Source organism: Phoxinus phoxinus (genome assembly GCF_949152265.1).
Source record: "Phoxinus phoxinus genome assembly, chromosome: 25".
Lineage (NCBI taxonomy): Eukaryota > Metazoa > Chordata > Actinopteri > Cypriniformes > Leuciscidae > Phoxinus > Phoxinus phoxinus.
The window spans coordinates 9,194,084-9,217,034 of NC_136900.1; the positions used below are offsets into that span (position 1 = coordinate 9,194,084).

General features: G+C 38.3%; 1 protein-coding gene across 1 annotated transcript; it reads right to left on the reverse strand.

Moving 5' to 3' along the window:
• Positions 1-331: 331 nt before the first annotated feature.
• slc25a22a (solute carrier family 25 member 22a) lies at positions 332-22,278 on the reverse strand. Its single transcript, XM_079602798.1, has 11 exons — positions 22,069-22,278; positions 12,923-13,075; positions 12,072-12,197; positions 11,931-11,986; positions 10,877-10,967; positions 10,318-10,375; positions 7,214-7,274; positions 5,663-5,810; positions 5,425-5,579; positions 4,262-4,337; positions 332-4,174 (listed from the first exon to the last, which is right to left on the reverse strand). The coding sequence occupies exons 2-11, from the start codon at positions 12,940-12,942 to the stop codon at positions 4,021-4,023; spliced, it is 945 nt and encodes a 314-aa protein (XP_079458924.1). The 5' UTR covers positions 12,943-13,075; positions 22,069-22,278; the 3' UTR covers positions 332-4,020.
• Positions 22,279-22,951: the final 673 nt, after the last annotated feature.

Genomic DNA, 22,951 nt, shown 5'->3' on the forward strand with positions numbered 1-22,951 from the left:
TTACAAATATCTAACATCTAATTTACTACTAAATAAGATTGAATATTATCAATTTACATCGATTATATGATTCAAAGATACATTCTCTGGTTCGCCGAAACAAACAGGCGATCCGTTGTTTATAATATATTGAATATTGTACGATATCTAAGGGCCGTGTGAGTATTGCGCTTGTGCCGGATCAGTTTTTGTGCAATCATTTGTAAAATCATCAGTGCTATATTTGGTGTTTGTTTGCACACCTGCTGTCTAATTCCTTCAAGAACAACGCAAGGAAGAAGGACAGATGGTGAAAACGAGGGAGAGAGAGAGTGAATAACACACTTCAGTGATACAAAAACGACGATAAAGAAACGCACCGTTGACCCTCACACGACACACGACCGTTCACAAACACAACGAGTTCAAGTTCACAGCTGATGAAACATGACGGAAATCAGAGGTACGGTAAAAAAAATAAGACTAAATCATCATCACCATGACACAAAAATAAAAATCAAAGCAAATAATCATCACGATAATGAAAATAATCACAGATCTTAAGATACGTTTTGGAATGTTCAGGGGAAAAAAAGGAATACAAGGCAAAACAAGGTCATTAAGGTCATCAAATTAGGCATACAACTTCCTTTCATTTGCATTCATTTGAACAATTAACGATATGTGAGGTAACCGGTCAAAAGGGTTCTGCGTGTGTTGACCTTGCAAAAGGCCTTTAAACAATAAATAAGGGCATCTGAACAGTTTAAAATGGCATAAAGCTCATCGTCACCGAGACTAGAGATGTTTACTTGTTAGACAGCACCATAAAACCCTCTGGACCTCAAGCCAATGATTACTTAGCGTCATATTAATTCGTGATATTCTAGAGAGTTCGAAAGTTTGTTCGGGGTCGGTACGATTTTTGAAAGAAGTCTCGTATGCTCACCGAGGCTGCATTTATTTGATCAAAAAATACAGTAAAAACAGTGATATATTATTGCATATTTTTGAATATGTTTTAAAATGTAATTTATTCCTGTGATCAAAGCTGAATTTTCAGCATCATTACTCATAAGGAAATAAATCTTGCGCCTGAAAGGGAAACACCTACAAATGCATAACGCAATAATATCAGCCACAAAAATAACCGTTCACGCTAATTTATCACTGCGTGTCTTTCGTGAATCCTAACAGACGTTTTTAACATCGAAAGAGGGTTAGTATTAAGCCAGATGAGTAACGTAACGGATTACTTTCCATAAAAAGTAACTAAGTAACGTAATTAGTTACTTTTTATGGTGTAACGCGATATTGTAATGCATAAAATTTCCCCCTTTTTTGGTGAAACTGTCAGGATTCTTTGATGAATAGAAAGTTGCGACATTATAAATGTCTTTAGTGTCACTTTTGAAAGCATCCATCGCTGAATAAAAGTATTAATTTCTTTCAAAATAAGAACTCGTACCGACCCCGAACTTTTGAACGCTAGTGTACATTCAGTAGCAGGACGATATGAGCAGACGAGTTTAGGAAATCAGTGTGCTAATGCTAGACAGAGGTATTATCGGCAGGGATTTGATCAGGGGTCGTTTGGCAGTACGAAACCAAAGAAACGCTCTTCGCGGCACACACACGCACACACAGGCGCTAGCCGACGGCGTGGATCGTGAGCGAGAACATTGTTTCCGACTCAATAAAAGCAAACATTAAACTACAACCTGAAACCGTTTGGGTTTTCGTTTGGTTGATTCGATAGTGCACGCATGAACATAAAAGCTCACGACTCCAACACTGATACATTGCAGGACCGGCTCAAACGGTGTAAACTGGCATATTAATAACTCTTCCAGATGCCAAAAACATAAACCGAAGGATCGGGGAGGTGTGCAAATAAGCCATCGTATACAAAACAATAATCATAATAATAATATCATCTGCATGTGCGCAGTACACAGCAATCAACAATGATCAGACACCGAGAAAACCATCCATACAAATATATAGTGAGATATACTATAAGTGTGTTTACATCTATATAATCATCAGGATTATTAATAAATATGACTTGGATCCAAAGTCTGGAACGTCACTCCGTGAGTGTGTGCTTATCGGATTCTCCTCAAAACTGGAATGACTATTGAAATTTCACGATCCAGGCAGACAAATGCATTGATATTCATAATTATTAGCCCCGCCCCCATCATAGATTCACCTTACAATCAATCACGCACGTTACTTTGGCGTCTGAGAATTTCAACCTAGCATGTTGTTATTCTTTCTCAAATCTGATCCGACAGATATGAACATCAAAATCTATATCTATAACTTGGTTTGCAGTGGGTGGGACACATCTTTGCTCATGAATATTAATTGGGTGACCTGACATTTGATTTGGTACATAAGCATGCTATTTATATACTATTATAGTTTTTATTAATACTTTGAATTAGCTTTTTTAAATTCATTAATTTTCTGTCATTTTGCTGAGTTTTTGTCATTTGTAGTTTTTGTTATTTTAATATTTTGAAAGCGTTTTCGCTCAGTACTTTTCCACGGCAACATGTCTAATTTTCATTAAGTTTAAGTTCACCATCTAATATTTTTTGTATAAATTATGTTTTTTTCAGATTGATTCCAATTAACAAAAACGTTTTCAATGTTTTAGTCAGGGCTATTATTGTAAAATAATTATTGTAATTAAAATAGCAATTAAAATAATTATTATAAGTATTGCAACTAAAAACATTTTTTATTTTTTATTATTTGAATTAAAATAAACATTAACGGAAATAAAATAAAATAAAATATACAAAAACTTACACTTATTTTTCAGCTAGTTGCCAAGGCAAAATTCCCCAATTTTAATTTAGTAAAAAAACAAAACAATTAAGCCTGAAATATAAATTAATAAAGGCTATATAGACATATTAAAATAAAAAAAATACAATTACTAAAACTGAAATTAAAATGGGAATAAAATAGGCCTACACAAAAAAAATCGAATTCAAAATAATAATAAAAACTATAATAATATCTAAACCAGCACTGGTTTTGGGTGTGATAACTACTGTAAACTTTGTATGACATTTCATGTGTCCCATCCCTAAATATTAATAAAAAAACGAATTTGCATACCCAAAATGTTTTAATTAAACCTCAAACTACCTACAAAGGTGGTTTAAATGAGTTTTTAGACGGTTTTTAATGCTATTTCGCTGTTCTGACTACAAATAACGAAACAGATTTGCGACGGATAATTGTTCCTGTGTTGAGGCCATGCACAACGAATCTCTGAATCTATAATGATCATCTCCCAAAGTGTGGGAACTCTCGGGAACTGTTAACAGTCGCGACGCCCCAAGGCGGGGGCATTTCCATTTCGATCGGGCTAATTTGAGAGATGCTTTTCAAGTCGAATTCACTGATACGTTTTCAGAGAAAAGCTAACCGAATGAACCTCCGGAGCCGACATGTCATTTCAAAACATGCGCCGCATCAAGCCTTGATATGCAGAAAGATGTGTCACTCTTCAGTACGCTCGCGGTCAGCCGAGAATATCGCACACAAACACTTCCACACTTCTCCTCAAGCCCAGAGGAAAGCCATTCAGAGTTGGTCACAAACGAATCGACATTACGTGCCCTCTCGTTCCAGGAAATGAACAATTAAGAAGAGCTGATATTTGACCACGTCATTAACAAGAGCTCTACGATTCAAAGTGTCACGATTGATCGCTGATTTCACGCTTGAAATGTCTCGAGATAAGCGACGACTTCCCAGATGAGACGCTCATAAAAGGATATGGTTTCGAGACAGAAAGAGGCAGCTTGGCAAACACAACCTCACTTTATACTCAAGTATTAAAACCACCACATTCAGATAAAAACACACGGCGCTTTCGACATAAACGGCACGACGACAACTATTCACATCAGTCAGACTGGTTCTCGTTACGCTTTTGATCCTTGGATGATGACGAGCTGTGAGAAAGGGCGGGAAACGGACCGGTGCGGGGCATTGTGGGTCGGGAGTGATTGGTTAGTTGTTCTGTTTGGGCAGACAGCTCAAGATGTATTCGCCCACGCCGAGGAAGTAGATGACCTGAGCGATGCCGAAGAGCGGCGCGATGACCAGAGCGCGACAGTACGCCCCCTTCAGGAAAGCAGTCGGGCCTTCGTTGCGTAATATCTTCCTGTGGTCACATGGGGAAAGGGAATCATTTTACCCCAAAAACTGCACCCAGATTGCTGTACTCACTGATACGGTCACCTGGCCTCACCTGATGCAGTCCGTCACCCCGCTGTACGTGTCCTCTTGACTTCCTCGTGTTAGCGACTGCAGTCTGGTCTTTATCACTGAAACACAGGAGCCGCTCAACGGTCAGGTGTGAAACCGCACAGGTGTTGCTAACACACACACACACACACACACACACACACACACACACACACACACATGTTCTGTGTCTAAAGCTGCTAGCTAACTTATCATAATGATCTCTAGGTAAGATGCAACTCAGTTCAAGGGAGAATTGACTTGAAATAGGTAATTTTGAAAAACATTCAATATAAAAAATATAGACTAAACAAATATTTAATATTTAGTTATAAAAACAGACAAAGCTTATATACAATTTTTTCAATATTACATTTTATATATATATATATATATATATATATATATATATATATTATTGAATAATATTCCATATTTAATATTCACTATTTAAAAATAGACAAAACAAATACTGAAAAATATTCAATATTTAAAAATAGAAAAAAACTAATATTGAAACATTTTGATTTAATATTATTATATTATATTATTTTTGTCTGTTTTTATTACTGAATATTAAATCAAAATGTTTCCATATTATTATTATTTTTTTTAAAATACTGAATATTAAATATGATTCAAAAAATTAATATGAAAATATGTAATATTCGGTATTTAAATAAATTAAAAATATTGAAATAATATAGAATATTTAATATTCATTTAAAATAGACAAAACTAATATTGAAAAAAAATACAATATTTTAAGTATTTAAGTACTTACATTTTTTAAGTATAAATAAAAACAGAAAAAAATAATATTCAATATTTAATGTTCAGATTAAAAAAAAAATTAACAAATATTAAAAAGATATAATAAAATTGTAATAATTAGAAAAATACTGAATATTCAATATTATTTTATTTTTTTTGAGTATTTGATATTTTATTAGTATTATTTAGAACAATTCTATTGATATTTTCAGTACTGAATGAAATATATGAGACATTTGGCCTTGCACCTGATCTTGAGAGTATATTCCCTTTACTGCTACATTATCCTGACACGAGTTAAGAAGGAATAAACCTTTCTAAGATGCTTTCTAAAATTCTCCTATGTTGGTGTCTCTGTGGATCGCAGGAATCCGTGAGATCGGAGAAGCGTACCGTCCACGGGGTTGACGGCGACCGCAGCCGTGCTCCCCGCAGCGCAGCCCGAGAGGAACGACACGTAGAACGGCGCGGGACCCTCGCCTCCTTTCTTACCCAGGTTATTCAGATTAGCGAACAGAGGGAAATATATGACAGAAAACGGGACGTCCCTGAAGAGAAGAGGAACACAAGCCTGAAGTAGTCGCGCTGCATTCTGTCAGTGTAAATGATGTTTGAGTGTGTTCTTCCTGACCTGAGCAGCGTGGCTCCCAGGCCCTTGTAAAGTCCCGCGATGCCCTTTTCCTTCAGTAACTCTCTGGTGAGTTGCATAGCAGTGGGGGACTTCAGCTCTACGGGGCCCCCGGGGGCCACAGTCTCAGGCATGAGCTTCCTCTGGGCCGCTGCACACACACACACACACACATAATACACTTTTTTTTAAAATATGAAACACATGTCAAACTATATTGATAGGAAGAAAGCCTAACGGATGGAACAGTTGAGCGCTAACTCTTGCTAACTTCTTCTATTTGGCAGATCTCAAACTTTGAGTTACAAAAAGTAGTTTGAAGGCATTGTCGAAATGTTCCTTGTGTAGAATAACAACTTTTTTGCTTATATATGCAGTACCACTGACAATGACTTAATATTCAGTATATTAGAAAATAGATGTAACTAATATTGATTTAAATATTCAAAATTCAGTATTTTCAAAAGGAAAAAATAAATATTGAAAAAAATCTATATCATTTTTGATATACTAAATAAATAATATGCACTATTTTAAATAAGATTCATTACTGATGACAATTTATTCATATTCAGCTAAAAAATTGAAATAATTAATATTGATCAAATATTTTATATTCAGTATTTGAAAAATTAAACAGTGAAAAAAATCTATAGAATTTTTCATATGCTGAAGATAATATTCACTACTTTAAGGTTCATTACTGATGACAATGACTTAATATTCACTATTTAAAACATATAAATAATAATATTTATTAAAAAAATCAACACTGAAAAAATTTGATATAATTTTAATATACAAAATAAATAATATTCACTGTTTTAAAATATTATATGATCAAATATAAATATGATTCAGCACTGATAGACAATGATAATATTCAGTATTTAAAAAAAGAAAAAAATTATTTTGAATTTTTTTTTATTATTTAACATTTGAAAATTTAATATAGAAAATGTGTATATTTATTTGAATATTTATTTTTTATTAAATATTTAAAAAATAGAAAAAACAATACTGAAAATGATATATAATTGAATAAAAGATCCAGCATTTTAAAAATATTAAGTACTGCTGACAATGACTTGGTATTCAGTATTTTAAAAATGAAAAAACTAATATTGAAAAATATTCAATATTTAATAATTAGTATTTGCAAAAAATATAAAAAAACAGATATTTAAAAAAAATCGATATATAATTTAATACACTGAATAAAAAATTATAATATAAGTAAACTATTGCTGACAATTACTTTTTATCAGACACATTTAGCGGTACTTCACTAAAAACCTCTGCTCTGTAAGAAATTAAATGATTAATTTAGCAGACGCTTTTATAAAAGCGAAATACAAATAAATACCACATGTATTGCTTATTGTTTATAAAATGACAAAATGATGCCAAATCTGACACTAGTAGGCCTAATGTACAGGAGAAGTGCTACAACGTGTCCACAAGGTGGCAGTGCTTCATCTCTCTCCTCTGTCCTGCGTCTTTATTTCTCACTTCACCCCTTCATTCCTTCCTCTTTATAGTGTAGATTCTTACCGATTCTTCCGGCATCTTGCAGCTGAATCTTTAGCATCTCCATCGGTGTCGTAACGATGACCTGCAACACAACACAACAAGGTTAGAGGAAACCTCACAGCCAATGAAAATGAGGACACGCGCATTTAAAGGGCCACGCACACGCATTCAAACCAACTACGAGGAGTTGGGAGAAGTCACACACGTGACACCTAAAGCCAGTTGCAAATGGTTAAACTGCTTTTAAAAGACACTTTTTGGGGTAATTTTACACCTTTAGCTTGTCAGACAGTCTGGAAGCCTGTACTTTATGCTACTACTATCTCAGAAAGGAACAACCACATACACAAAAACATACAATTAGCATATCCTCCTACATGCTGAGGTTCAAATGGGTTCATAAAATGGTATCTGCAACCCATTTAACTTCCGTAATGTGACTTATTTTTATATTTTCTGAAGAAATATTTTCTTCCTGTGCAAAACTGGCTGGAAGTCGAAAGAGGTTGCGACATCAGCAAAACACACGCCACGGGGGACGGGTTTGTGTGTGCTAGCGTAGCTGTCACTGGAGACACAATTACACGTTTAATCAAATCTGAAGGGGTTTGCAGGAGGACAGTAAGTGGGTTATACTGTCTGCTTGCAGTGTTCATCCACAAACCTGACTCGGCACTAGTTGATGGGATTATTTGTGTGTATATCACCTGTCAATCTTAATCCAGAGTCTGCTGTAATCCCATCATTTAATCCGACATGGTCATACACCTGTTCGTTGACAACAGGAAGCCGGTCACCTCTGTCACATGACGGGATCACTATGTTGTGTGTAAGTCAGTCCAGAAAGATGTCAATAGTGGAACGCAACGCTTAGTGCATGTAACTATTTTCTGAAATAAAATGATTTTATTTATAAATGAACTGATTGGTATTGATTTTATTATCAGTAATCAATATATATTCGTAACATTTGCATCCGAGCTGAGGTTTTTAATTTGTTTTTTTTTAATAATATGTATTTTAATATAATGTATTTAATATATATATATATATATATATATATAGATAGATAGATAGATAGATATTTGCTTAGTATGAATTTGTTATATAACAAGAATTTATGTTATTTATATATATATGATTAAAAACATTCTAAAATATATATAGGGGGAGAGAGAAATGTGAAAAAATGAAATAAAAATATTAGATGAATAATTTAAATATAAAAAAAACCCTTAAAGGGACACTAAGTATCTTTTTAGGTATTTTATTATCTAAAATCAATATTTTTAATCATAAATATGTCCTCAATGGTGTACAAATACCTCGGCCAATGATCTGACTTATCCTTAGAAATGAAGAATTAATTATCTTTATATACATGGGACGGGTAGGTCCACGGAGGCTTCCATGTAGTTCCGCCATCTTGCAAAACTATAATAGCAGAGAGGGACAAAAAGTACTAAGCCAACGCGTTTTCGTTCAGAGCCAGCCGAAACCAGCAGAAACGCAGGTGCAGAGCAGTGAGAGGCGCTTGAAACTGCACCGGCAAGTTTAAAAGTCTGGATTGCATTGTTATTATGGACCATATATGCCAAGCCACAGGAGAAGAAAACATCGTCGCCAAAAAAGTCAAAAATAGAACGTAACATGCGTGGGATTTCCCCCTTTCTGGTCAATGTATCTGCTTAATTATTTTTATCCCCTTTGTGGATAAATTTATCCTCCCCTCAAAGTGATCATAATGCTAACAGACGGATCACAAAACTTATCACGGATCCGTGGTTTGATTAAAGTCAATTTTATTTTAAAATGATTACTCACTAACTCTTGAGCGTCTGGCGCGAGTGATTTCAATGTAAAGACGCGTTTATGCGCGTCTAGAGGTCCTGCGGCGCGGTGTTTAGTGCGGCGCGGTAGACGCGAGCCTCATTCTACTCCAGTTTGCGCGAATTGCTATCACAGATAATGTCTTTTCTATCAATGCACTGTAGCTCAGCATCGCGATGTAAAGTTAACGTTATTGCATGATCACAGTTCATGTGTGGGGAAAGATAAGCTATTAGAGTAAAAACATTGCGTTAGGCTACTTCAGTTAATAAGAAAAAAGATTTTACAATTCCTGCACATGCAGTGATGAAGTTCATGTTCTCATGATTTATTTTTATGAATAACAATGTTTCAAAACACCCCCCCTCGACGAAGTGCTATTAGAAGACATCCTGTCAAAGCTTTTTGGTACATATCGCCTACCGTAGATGCAATGCGCATTTGAAAAAGCGAGGCGCTGGAGAGCAAAATTAGTTTGGATGCAAAATACGAATTCACCACTAGATGGGAGTAATTCCTACTTAGTGTCCCTTTAAAAATAAAATTAATTAATTGAAGTTGAAGTACTAAAATGAATACCACTGAAATAAAAATAAATGAAAGCTAAATAGAAATATTTTTTATAAAAATAAAATAAATTAAAATATAAAAGAAAAAACTACTTCGAAAATAAATGTATAAACATACTAGTGCTGTCAAATCTAATAGCGATTAATCACATCTTTTTATATATATATATATACATAGCGCATATGTATATATATATATAAATGTGTGTGTGTGTGTATAAATAATTCTAAAATATTAAGATAAAATACTACTATAAATATTATGCGTATTTTATGTTTAGGTTTCCATACAGCCTTTTTTTATGCAATATCAAATATATGAATGGAAACCCGCCTCACAAGTCAGAAGAACCAGCGCCCAGTTCTGCAGATGCTTTTGGTATAAAAGGGGTGTTTTTAGCATCGTATCGTGGAAGAATACACACATTAGCCAAGCGTTCAGTGTAACAAGCAGACCTGGTTCTGATAAGCACCTGCTCCAGGTGAATGTGCTCAACAAAGGCTGTCGGGCAGACGAGCGCACGCGTGTGTAATGTGAACGCTTAAAGGGAGTGTGTTTGTACCCTTAATGCATCTGTGTTTTGTCTCAGTGATCTGTCTGCTGCTGAATCATCTGTGTGCAGACGTGAATAAAATAACAGTGGAACATCTATTAATGGAGGAGGCTGAAGCATCAGATAGATTACTGAGATGTGTGTGTGTGTGTGTGTGTGTGTTCACACTGACCTGACATGTTCCCGCCCCGCAGCCGGCCAGCATCTCTCGCAGGAGAGTGAGTTTCTGCCTGTGGGAACGACACGGCACACACATTATCAGCACACACACACACACTGAGGGTCGTTAATAATTCACACTTTAACTCGACGGCGGCGGTCAATAATTCACCGGTGCCGTTTTCGGTCACCATGGAGACGCAGCCGAACAGGGCATTGTGGGTATTGTCTGTGTGCTTCAACCCCTATTTAATATTAATGTCGCTCTGGTAATGTAATCCTGTGTGCAGAATCGATTGAGATGTCTGGCAGTGTCGGTATGTGCCTACTGTGGCTTGTTAGATGGTAATACCACAGTACGTTGATGTGTACATCGGTTGCTGTTTAAATAGCATATTGAGAAGAGAGAATGGTGAGCCGTGTTTGTGAATGTGTTCAAGGTCGGGAAGGGAACCAACCAGTGTGTCAGACCAGATGATGTGTCAGAGTGTGTGAATGGGCACAGTCAGCTCAAAATGCTAGTCATCGTATATATATATTGGTGTGTGTGTGTGTGTGTGTTCATGTCTCACCCGTCCTTAGAGAGGTGAAATCTGAAGAAATCATTTGCTGCAAGCTTGATGGCTTTTTCTGGAGTGACAAGAGTTAAGTTCACCGCAGCACCTGGGAGAGAACACACACACGTATTCAGTTACACCTTCACTCTCAAAATAATCCTTTACTTGAAAGTAGTGCTTGTCAAATCAATTAATCGCATCTAACATAAAAGTTTGTAAATACATAAGTGTGTATGTATATATATATATATATATATATATATATACTATATTGTGTGTGTGTGTGTGTGTGCGCGCGCGTGTGTGTGCGCGCGCGTGTGTGTGTGTGTGTGTGTGTGTGTGTGTGCCCAGGCATGCAGTGGCCCCATAAAAAATTGGGACAAAACGAGTAACTGAATGTCACTGTATTAGATAAAGCAAGTGTGTGTGTGTGTGTGTGTGTGTGTGTGTGTGTGTGTGTGTGTGTGTGTGTGTGTGTGTGTGTGTGTGTGTGTGTGTGTGTGTGTGTGTGTGTGTGTGTGTGTGTGTGTGTGTGTGTGTGTGTGTGTGTGTGTGTGTGTGTGTGTGTGTGTGTGTGTGTGTGTGTGTATAGGGTTTAATATGGAGTTGGCCCACCCTTTGCAGCAATAACAGCTTATTATTTTCTGGGAAGGCTTTCCACAAGGTTTAGGAGTGCGTTTATGGGAGTTTTCGACCATTCCTCTGGAAGCGCATTTGTGGGGTCAGGCACTGATGTTGGACGCGAAGGCCTGGATCACAGTCTCCGCTCTGATTCGAAGGTGTTCATGGGGTTGAGGTCAGGACTGTCAAGTTCCTCCGCACCAAACTCGCTCACCCATGTCTTTATGGACCTTGCTTTGTCCACTGGTGCGCAGTCATGCTGGAGAAGGAAGGATCCATCCCCAATGACCCCGCTCTGTGATTTTACGTGGCCTACCAGTTCGTGGCTGAGTTGCTGTTGTTCCCATTTGCTTCCACTTTGTTATAATACCACTAACAGTTTATGTTATATGCGATTAATCGATTTGACAGCACTAGTTGAAACACTAACATGTAAACTTGCACTTACCCCTGTACATGCCGAAGTATCCCTCCGACCGGATGGTCTTGATAAGGCAGTCTGACCTGCAGGACACAACATATCATTCACATGTGAAACCTGACCAACTGAATCCTCTATATGATTCGATTCGTCCGTTTGGACACTCACATGCTGGTATAGAGACGGCATCCATTCTGCTGGTTCTGAAGGCGAGTCTTGGCCAGATCGATGGGAAACACGCAGGTAACGCCGATCAGTCCCGCCACACCGCCATTTATTAGCTTGGCAGGCAAACTGGAGCAAAGATGAGAGGAGATCAGACATAGGCAAAAAATCATTCATTTAAAGTTGTTGCCAGGGCATTACTATGCAGTTGTTAGGTCGTTGCGGGTGGTTACCAGGGTATTACTATGCAGTTGTTAGGGTGTTGCGGGTGGTTGCCAGGGCATTACTATGCAGTTGTTAGGGTGTTGTGGGTGGTTGCCAGGGCATTACTATGCAGTTGTTAGGTCGTTGCGGGTGGTTACCAGGGCATTACTATGCAGTTGTTAGGTCATTGCGGGTGGTTACCAGGGCATTACTATGCAGTTGTTAGGTCGTTGCGTGTGGTTACCAGGGCATTACTATGCAGTTGTTAGGGCATTACTATGCAGTTGTTAGGTTGTTGCGGGTGGTTACCAGGGCATTACTATGCAGTTGTTAGGGTGTTGTGGCTGGTTGCCAGGGCATTACAATGCAGTTGTTGGGTCGTTGCGGGTGGTTACCAGGGCATTACTATGCCGTTGTTAGGTCGTTGCGGGTGGTTACCAGAGCATTACTATGCAGTTGTTAGGGTGTTGTGGGTGGTTGCCAGGTCATTACTATGCAGTTGTTAGGGTGTTGCGGGTGGTTACCAGGGCATTACTTTGCAGTTGTTAGGGTGTTGTGGGTGGTTGCACATTATGATGTTATATGGTTGCTAGGGTGTTGTGCGGTTCAAAAAGTCTAACTCCAGTGATGTTTGACTTTTTGAAACTCACCTGATCTGTTTGTCAGCCATTTATCTGGGTCCCTGTACTTCTTCAGTGTGTGTGCGTGCGTGTGTGTGTGTTTAAGGCCTCAGTCGGCACGTCTTTGCAGATTTCTCAGAGACTTTTGGGATCTCAGTCCATTCGCCTTCCTGTGCCAGATATCTGAAAGACACGGGAATAGAGAGAATGATTGAGTCAGTGTGGTTATGATACAGGTGTCATCTCTCTCTGTTTGACTCCACGAATTCTTCACACTGGACTCTTTCCTTTCCTTCTCGATCTGTTCTTCTCATCTCAGGAACAGTTGTATTATTTTTATTCGTATTACTTTCTGTCGGTTGCACAGGAAGTTTAAAATACCTCACACTCTCTGATTCATGACATACACACACCAAGCTCCCTGCCTAACATTTCAATTCAATTTAGATATAAAGCACATTTAAAACAACCCTAGTTGGCCTGAGTGCTACTACAAAGCTCCTAAAGGGACATGCTGGCGGGGAAAAAATATGAGATGGGATGAAAAATAATAAGTCAATGCTTTTGCGTTCTCGCGAGAAACTTTGTGTTCCCCCGCAAAACCTTTTGAGGTCTTTGCAAGCTAATGCAAAGTGTCTTGAGAGAACTCAAAAGCATTGACTTATTATTTTTCATCCCGCCAGCATGTCCCTTTAGGAGCTCTGTAGTAGCACTCAGGCCAACTAAGGTTGCTTTAAATGTGCTTTATATCTAAATTGAATTGAAATTGAATTGAAATTTTAGGCGGGGAGCTCAGTGTGTATATGTCATGAATCAGATAGTGTTTGAGAGGAACATCTAAGTGTGTGTTTCCTGCTAATCATATGTGGAATTTGAACAACTTGAAGACAGTCCGTCTCTGCCCTCGTTCCTCCCCTCCCTTCAGCCAATCAGCTCGTCTCTTTCGCTCTGTCTCCACCCCTTTCTCCTCCCTCTCTTCCTTCTGCTCTCCACTGATGCGTTTCCTGATTTTTTGCTGACTGGACTGGACTCTTCTACCTTCAATTCTGCATTTTCTCTGTCTGGCTTCCTCTTTTTCTTCCCTCATAGAGAGTGGATGCACTCGTGAGATTTACCATAAACATTATTATATGTTAGATCAGCACCAACCAACTCAAACCAGTTTGGAAACCTTCTGTTCCTTTCAGCAGGACTGTTATTTTTCCATCCTGCTGTTTTTAACTGCTCTCAGTATCTTCCTCGTGATTCAAGAGAATATCAGGTCTGTTTTGACTGGCACAATGTTCCTACTCTCAGTGAACACTAAATCGCAGATATTTAATGTCTCCCACAAGGTCTCAGGCACATGAAGGACCAGCAACAATGATAAAAGAATAAACCTCTTTTTTATTTATTTCACTTAAGTCACTTCTGCTAGAAAGCAATAGAGACTAGAGCAATAGGAACGCTGATGTGACGTAAGCCGGCCGACAGCGACGTCATTTAAGCTCGGCATTCAACAACGTCAAGAACTGGACGCTGTGATCAGAACTGTGTTTTTATTGTGTGTCATAGGTTTTGTGATGATGGAGATGCAAAGTGTGTTCACACTTGTAATTTGGTTCGTTTTGTCCGGACCCAAAAAAAACACAAACCTGATACGCTTAGCGTGCGCATTTTTAACACCGAACCTAAAGGCATAGAGAATATGTTCACAACCTGATCCGAACATCCAAAACAATGCTGTGTTCTGGGATAAATGCGCTTGTTGTGTGTGTGTGTGTGTATAGCTATGTGTGTTTTTGGTTTGTTTAGATGCCTTTGGTTCATGTTGCGTTCATATTTCAGTCGCACCGCACCAGAGTGCGTTTGGAAGCCGACTGAGACCCGTCTTTACAGCGCTTGTTTGATGCACAAGGGTTCGGATGGCAGCGTTCACACTTATTGAAATGAACCGCACTAACAGAGCAATCACACCAGGGTTCGTTTTAATCCAAACAAACATGCCACGTGTGAACACACACTAAGTTATGCGATTGAAAGAGCCAAAAGAAGGGCTAAGAGACGAAACCTCCTTCGACAATTTGCAGTGCTACATATAATCGAGGCTGAGAAAAGAACACAACGACAAGTAAATTATATATTGCTGTTTTCCATGTTCGTAGAGTAATAAGTATGTAAACTGTGTTTTCACGTCTTTTTATAAATGGCGGGTGCCGGTGTTTCTTATGGCGTGCGTTCGGCCAATCAGCACACATTTACGTCACTGTAGTTCCTATTGTGCTCGATTAGACCCAAATCTGAAGTAGGAACTCATTTAGTCCCCTTTAAACTAAAATCACTCCCAGTTCCTGTGTTGCGAACACGACAAAAAGTGCCAAAAGAGCGTGGAGATATGACATCACTTTGTAGTCCAAAACTTAGCATTTTAGCACTTCCGGTTCCATCGTCCTGAAGTCAATTTTTTTAAATGGGATTCTGGTTAAATAGCTGAAATAAGGTCTGTGATACACAGACTCACAAGCTCAAGACACTTTCACGTTTTATTCAACGACATAAAATTAATTAGTATTGCCCCACTCGTGATTTTTAAAAGCTGTTACGTGTCTTGAAAAAGGCGGTAGATGAAAAACTTGAAAAAGAAGAAATGTTGAACTGCCAACTAACTAAGTAAAACTGAAATAAAAAGCTAAAAAGAAATGACAAAGGCCCATAAAATGACTCAAATTAAAACTGAAAATATAAAAATAAAAGCGATTTCAAAATATTAATCAATGCTACAAAAGTATATAAATAATACTAAAATAACACATACTCTTTGAGCCTGTCATTAACTTTTATTTTAATTTTTTTAATTTTTTTTTACATCTGAGATAAAGTGGATACTTCAAAGAAATGGTCCATTAAGACTCCTGTATTAAAGAGTAATATCTGAACAAAGTTTACTTCATGAATGTTTAGCTTTCGGTTTCAATCAATAGAGGAAGAGAAGAATTATGTTTTTGTGTAAGTAGTGGTTTGGTCTTGTGACAAGTCTGATGACGAGATATCTGTCGGTCTGTGTGTCTTATAATCAGCAGAAACCAATCAAGTGTTCTTCAGACCCCAGACAGGCTCAAACTATTCTCACGTACCCAGAACTCTAGCTAAACAACATCACTGATCAACGGATGAGCAACACAACTAATCAAGATTTAACATGTTTAACTCAAATAATTATTGCAAAATAATAAAAAAACGGAAGTTGTGATAGTGCTTTCTTCCCTATTGTGACGTATATCTGAGTGAAACGGCTTCTGTAGGGCGGAGCTTGATTTTGTTCATGGGGAATTGATTGGATGGTAAAGACATAGGGCCCTATCTTGCACCCAGCGCAATTGACTTTGAACACCGACGCATGTATCATTCCTATTTTGCACCCGCGCACAGCGGACTTTTCCCTCCACAGACGCACGACGGTAAATTAGGGAATGAACTTGCGCTCGCGGGGGCGGTTCAGCGCAAAGAGGAGGCGTGTTCCGGCGCAAAACTTCCATGGTGCTATTTTCCAGTTTTAGAAAGCAATTGCGCCATTGACCAGGAAAAAAACAGTCTAAAGACAGTGGCGCGTTGCGCGTTAGTGATATGGTATTTTAAGGGCGCGTGCTTGGCCATAATGTAGTGTGTTAACGCGCATCCACTTTGATTCTCTAATATAAACGGACGCAGCAGTTTTCATTTTTGCAAATCATACATTATTACAAGGAAAAATATTAACACACGAGGGAAATCATTGTTGTGTCCGTGAAGATGTGAAAAAGATCTATCTAGATTTAAAAAAAAAAAAAATCTAGATTAGGCTACACATTTACCCAAATTATACGCCTGTTTAACCGAAGCTAATTTGGGTGGGTTTCTCCCATCATCCCCAGTGTCACTTCTCTGTGTTTTACGGCCCTGGCGAGAACGTCGGCCTCCTCGGCTGTGAACTGCTCCTGGCGTGCACTGGCAAATCCGCCGTTATAATAGCGATCCGCCGTGGAACAAGCGCCTGCTCTTAAAGGGAATGTGAGAGGATGCTCTGATTGGTTTATTTCACGTTACGCCCAAACCACAACTATGAATAAAGAAGCTACTTCAGACCAACTCCTTTTACATTTGCGCCAGGCGCAATAGTCATTTATCCCGCCGGGAAAATAGCAACAGCGCCGGGATCCGCCCACAAAGTTACTTGCGCTTTGACACTTGCGTTTCAGATCGTTAAAATAGGGCCCATAGGGTTATATTCACAACCTGATTGGTCAGCTTTTTTTTTTTATTACGTAATTTCTTGACGTAAGTTACCAAACATCCAAAACAATGCTGTGTTCTGGGATAAATCCGCTCACTGTCTGTGCGTAGCTACATGATATTTTGACCGGTTGAGAATTTGTGAAAAAGCTTAGCCTATAAAATGTGTCAAAACAGCGCCAGGAATGCCTCCGTCACACAGACTAACACAGATCTGCTGTGAGGAGACGCGGTTCTGACGCCTGTACTGAACTGTGATGGGCAACATCGCGACTATGATGAGAAAAAACGTATGATTGAGGATTCTGTCCTTTTTAGGGTCGCATCTTGTGACATCACATCCTGTTTTTGGTCTGTGTTGCGTTCATATTTCAGTCGAACTGCACCAGAGTTCGTTCGGAAGCGGACTGAGGCCACCCAGTGTTTGCTATTGGTGGATCTCATGTGAGTGACAGGTTGCCCCGCCCTCACACCAGTAAACGCATCATCAGAGGAGAGAAGTCGCTGCAAGAGGGTGGGGAAGTTATTTTGATTATGTGATTATATACAAAAAATAATAATCATGTGCACAGATTAGATAAATAATTTATAATAAATACTGCAATATTCCATAAATTGCCAATATTCATGGTGATTTTTAATGATAGCATGGTTGTTATCTTTACCTTGCTACAAAGATAACAACTTAAGATATCATAAACATCATACACATTAACATCATGATTTTGCCTGCTATGTGTATTGTGAAAAGTGCGAAACAAATTTTGTTTAGTTATTTTTAATCCCACTGAGTGGAAAATAATGTCAATGAATGGGCACTTTGAGCAAACCCTGAGCTGTTACCCAGCATGCACCAGTGTGTGTGTCCACTTTAAAACCACCATAAAGCCACTCTGACCCCTATTCCAACTCCTGAGACCATCGGAGAGGAACAGAAAACACTATCCACAAGAACAACTACGAGCTCCTGATGCTGCTCGGATCTTCATGCTCTCAGTCACTCTAAACACTATATTTCTACACAACAAAACTGAGATAGTTGCCATGGAAACGGACTGAAGATGGCATTCATAATCCTGTGAATGAGCGCCAGAGATTTCCACACGTCTTACAGCAGATTTCTGTCGATTGTGTGTGTGTGTGTGTGTGTGTGTGTGTGTTTTAAGAATGTAATTCACTGATGACTAATGAACATATATAGCTAGTTAATATGTTCATAGACACGTCTGTGCTGACTAACAGTCAACATTAAAACAATAATCAATCACTTATATTTTGTTTTACATGCACTTTCATTCAAAACATTGGGCTCAGTATGATTTTTTATAAAGAAATTAATACTATTATTCAGCAAGGATGCGTTAAATTAATCAAGTGACAGTAAAGACATTTATAATGTTACTGTTCTTTTGAGCTTACTATTAATCATCAAAAATATGAAGCAGCACAACTGTTGTAAACATTGATAATAATAATAATAAATGTTTCTTGAGCAGCAAAACAGCATAGAATGATTTCTGAAGGATCATGTGACACTGAAGACTGGAGTATTGATGCTGAAAATCCAGCTTTGCATCTCAGAAAATAATGACATTTTAACATATTCACATAGAAAACAGATATTTTAATTTGTAATAATGTTTCACTGTTTTTACTGTATTTTTATCAAATAAATGCAGCCTTCTTTCATAAACCTAAACAAATCTTACTAACCCCAATCTTTTGAACGATAGTGTGTATAAAAATACCCTTTGATAACACATCCACCATGGTATTCTTTAAAGTACTGTAGAGTACCAAATAAATACCATGGTACATGAATTTTAGCACCATGGCATCACCATCTGATGCTATCTCTGTACCTCCCCCGTTATCTATGGCATTTCCATCTTCTTCTTTTTTTAATGCCATTGTGCTATGTCTAAAAACAATGTCATATATAAAATACACCCATGAACGTGTTGCGTTTCTGCGGAATGGAGGGATGCAGAGAGAAAGGAGGAGGATGGAGGAGTGTAAAGAGAGTGAAGAGGGAGCTAATGAGAGACAGCTGGTGGGAGGAGAGAAGACGGAGGGAGGGAGGGAGGGAGAGGAGGAGTGTGTGTGTGTGTGTGTGTGCTGTGTGTGTGTTTGTGTTTAACATCACAATCATTCCTTCCGAACATGCCACAGTTTCTTACTGTAGACTCACTAGTGTAAAGTAAACCCAAATAATAAGTTATAAGTTGGCAAAACTTTTGAGGTAATCAGTTACATCAAAATTTGAAAGTTAATAAATCCAAAGTTTTAGTAAGTAGGCTACTTTTCTAACATTTTAACAGGTGTAACATTGAATAGATAAATGTTATTATTTATGAGGTCATTCAATGCATTATAAGGTGCTTTTATAATGCATTTGCTTTTATCTTAAATACTTTTATAATGCATTATATACATCATTACATTATCAATTGTATCAAACATTATAGATCTTTACTGTCACTCTTGATCAACTGAATGCGTCCTTGCTCAACAAAAGGATTGAGCTGACTGTTCTTTACGCTGCTATGATCTGTTCTTCCAGCAGGGAACAGCTGTTGACCATTCCTGAATCCAGGAGAAATCTGTGCACCTTTGACCAAACCACACCCGTCATTCATCTCTGATAACAGATGCTGTGTGTGTGTGTGTGTGTGTGTGTGTGCGCGCGCGCGCGTGCGTGCGTGTGTGTGTGTGTGTGTTCAGCGTCTGAAGTTCAGTTGAACCTGGATCTCTTGAAATGGCTCATTTACAGTATTTCAATCTCTCGGCCCTCTCCTCTCTCTCTCCTCCTCATCTATGTCTGATCTAGAGAGGTTCTGCTGGATTGTCTTAAGCAAGTTTATAAAAATTAACTGTCCAAATGAATTAATTGCTAAAATGCATCAGTTTCATAAGAAAAAAGTTGGCAGGCAATGAGATGTACACACAATTGCTTGTAAGTCGCTTTGGATAAAGGTGTGTGCAATGATTACATTTAAATAAGAACAAATTGTATGTGTGTGTATATATAGTGTAATTTATTTTTTGTTTATTTTTTTACTTGTTCATTTTGAAAAATATATAAAAAAGAAAGAATGAAAGAGACTGACTCAGCGTTTACAGTGTGTAGAAGTGAATCAGTGTGTGCAGAAAAGAGCCGACAGTGATGAGTGAGTGACTGACTGACTGAAGAGCAAAGACAGATTTTACTGAGTGTCAAGAGTGATAAGATGAGAGAGATTAATATCAGACGCTCAGAGCCGTCAGCGCATCAGCTCTCACTGTCGGCTGGCTAATTAGCTGATGTACAGTACTCTCTCGATCGAGTGTGTGTGTGTGTGTGAGTGAGTGAGTGAGTGAGTGAGTGAGTGAGTGAGTGAGTGTGTGTGTGAGTGAGTGAGTGAGTGAGTGTGTGTGTGTGTGAGTGAGTGAGTGTGTGTGTGTGTGAGTGAGTGTGTGTGTGTGTGTGTGCGTGTGTGTGTGTGTGTTCAGACTATGCTGTTTCACTCTCGCTTTCTCTCACTATTGAGTCGGTAAAAATTTAAAGAAGGGTTTAAAAACATATTTGTATCTAATTATGTCGACACAAAAATTAAACAATATTAAAATACAATACCAAAATAAGCAAAATAACATAGCCTAATATTTTGAAAGTGAGATACCGTGGGAAGATCTGCATACGGCAGTGACTGCAGGACAACTTACAAGAAATCTGTTATCTGCAAGGTGTTCTGCTCTCTTAACTAGTGACCTTTGCCCTGTGAGCAGTCGTTGAGTTTACACTAAAGGTCACCTGAGACCAGATTGCGTTTGAAAGACACACATTGTAAAGGTAAAGATTAGTCAATGTGAGAAACAGACAAAGACAGCAAATATCCCAATTATTTCAAGCCAGATTAAACAACACAAACGTACCATGTTTTTTAAATATCATGCTTTTATCTGAAAGTACCATAGCATTATTGAAAGCACAATATTACCATTTAAATCTCATGGTATATGTGTATTGTAACGAGGGACACCATATCACACTGTACTCCAGAGTAGGAATACCATGGTAATGCTATGGTACTTTAAAAACACACCATGGTACTGAAATCCATTGCATATTATGGCATTTACATGGTATTTCCAGTTTAATACCATTGTACATCATCATGTCTAAAATATCGTGATACTATAGCACTTTTTCTAAAGGCCGTTTGCTTTTAGGCCAAGGACTCAATTCTTTCATCACTGGAAAACATATTGCCAAAATATACAGAAGAAAAAAACGAGTGAAGAAATATTTGCAGTAACTGAACGAGGTCGCTGATACTAGTCTCTGATGACATAATTCTGCTGCAGAGAATCCGGTTCAAATCTGAGATTCCAGAGCGCGCACGTACGGCGCATCGAGAGCGCGCGCGCCGCAGCGCCCTGATGTTGGTGATGATGATGATCCGCTGCAGATCTAGACACACTTAATGCTTCTGATCAGATATCACACACCCGCGTCCGTGGAGCCGGTTAATCCCGCGGGGATCAGACCCGACTAACGTAACGTTACGAGCAGAACAAAAACGTGCAAACGCGCACCGCTGTATGATGAAAAACAGATGTTCGTGCGCGCGGAACCCAAACTAGAACACCGTTAGAATTAACGAAGCTGTCAAAGAAGCGCGTTCTCGTTTGACGGTTAGGTTGATCACATTCGCGAGGAGGAATGAGGGAATCGTGTTTTGACAAATAACGGAAAACGATCCGCCGCATCACATCGTAGGCTATATGACCGCTTTACCGTTATTTCTGTTTCTTCTGCTGACATAAATCATATTTAATCATGAATAACTGTTCTATTTGAGCCACGTTTCCTTATGCAACACGAATATTATTATGATTGTGATACAAATGCTAGTCTTATAGAAGAGTGTAACAGCGCTACATACCGGATCCTGCTGTTTTGTCCCGTTATTCCGGATTATTATGGCTTCATGTGATGTTCCTCCTCCGGTGACGGGGTGATAATAGTTAAAGCTGCCGGTGTTACTCGCGTTCGTGTGTGTTTGGAGGAAAGGGAGGGAGTAGAAGCACGACACGAGTCAACGGGAGGAGGAGGAGGAGAGGACGGGAGAGAGTGACGCCTCCTACTGGTGGGTTACGAGGCCCTCGGATCTTCTGCTGTTAACGCAGCGGCGAAACGCGCTTTCTGACGTCATCGCCGTGACGCAACGGTGACCTTGAGTTAAATATAGAGCATAGAGAAGGATCCTACATCAAAGTATTGGAGTGCCGTTTGGATTGAGGAATAAACCCCACTTGTTACCAAAAACAAAACAAAAACAGAAGAATGAACATCACCGATTTAATAATTGAATCATGTAGTTTGGATTGTCCAGATGTGCATAATGCTGTGCGAGGATGAATGTCACGAGGCCTGTCAAGAACACGTGCTGGTCATACTGCTCTACAACATACATTAGATTTTGCATAAAGAAAAGACAGCCTATTTTTATTTTTGCATTAATTTCATGACAAATAAGCACTTTTTACCCTAAATTGTCATTTACGTAAAGCAAAAAAAATAAAACGCCATTCACACACACGGTTTTATTTGCACTATTATCATCTCCATTATTATTATTATTACTACTATTAAATGCCTTAATATGTGCACATTTGTGATATGTGTTGTATTTATTTTAATTTTTAAAAAATTGTAAAACTATTATTGTATAAATCCCCTTTTGACTATAAAACTTTTTGCATATTCTTCTGTGCATTTTTGCAATTATTTCATGACAAATAAGCAGTTTGATTAAATGCTAAAAA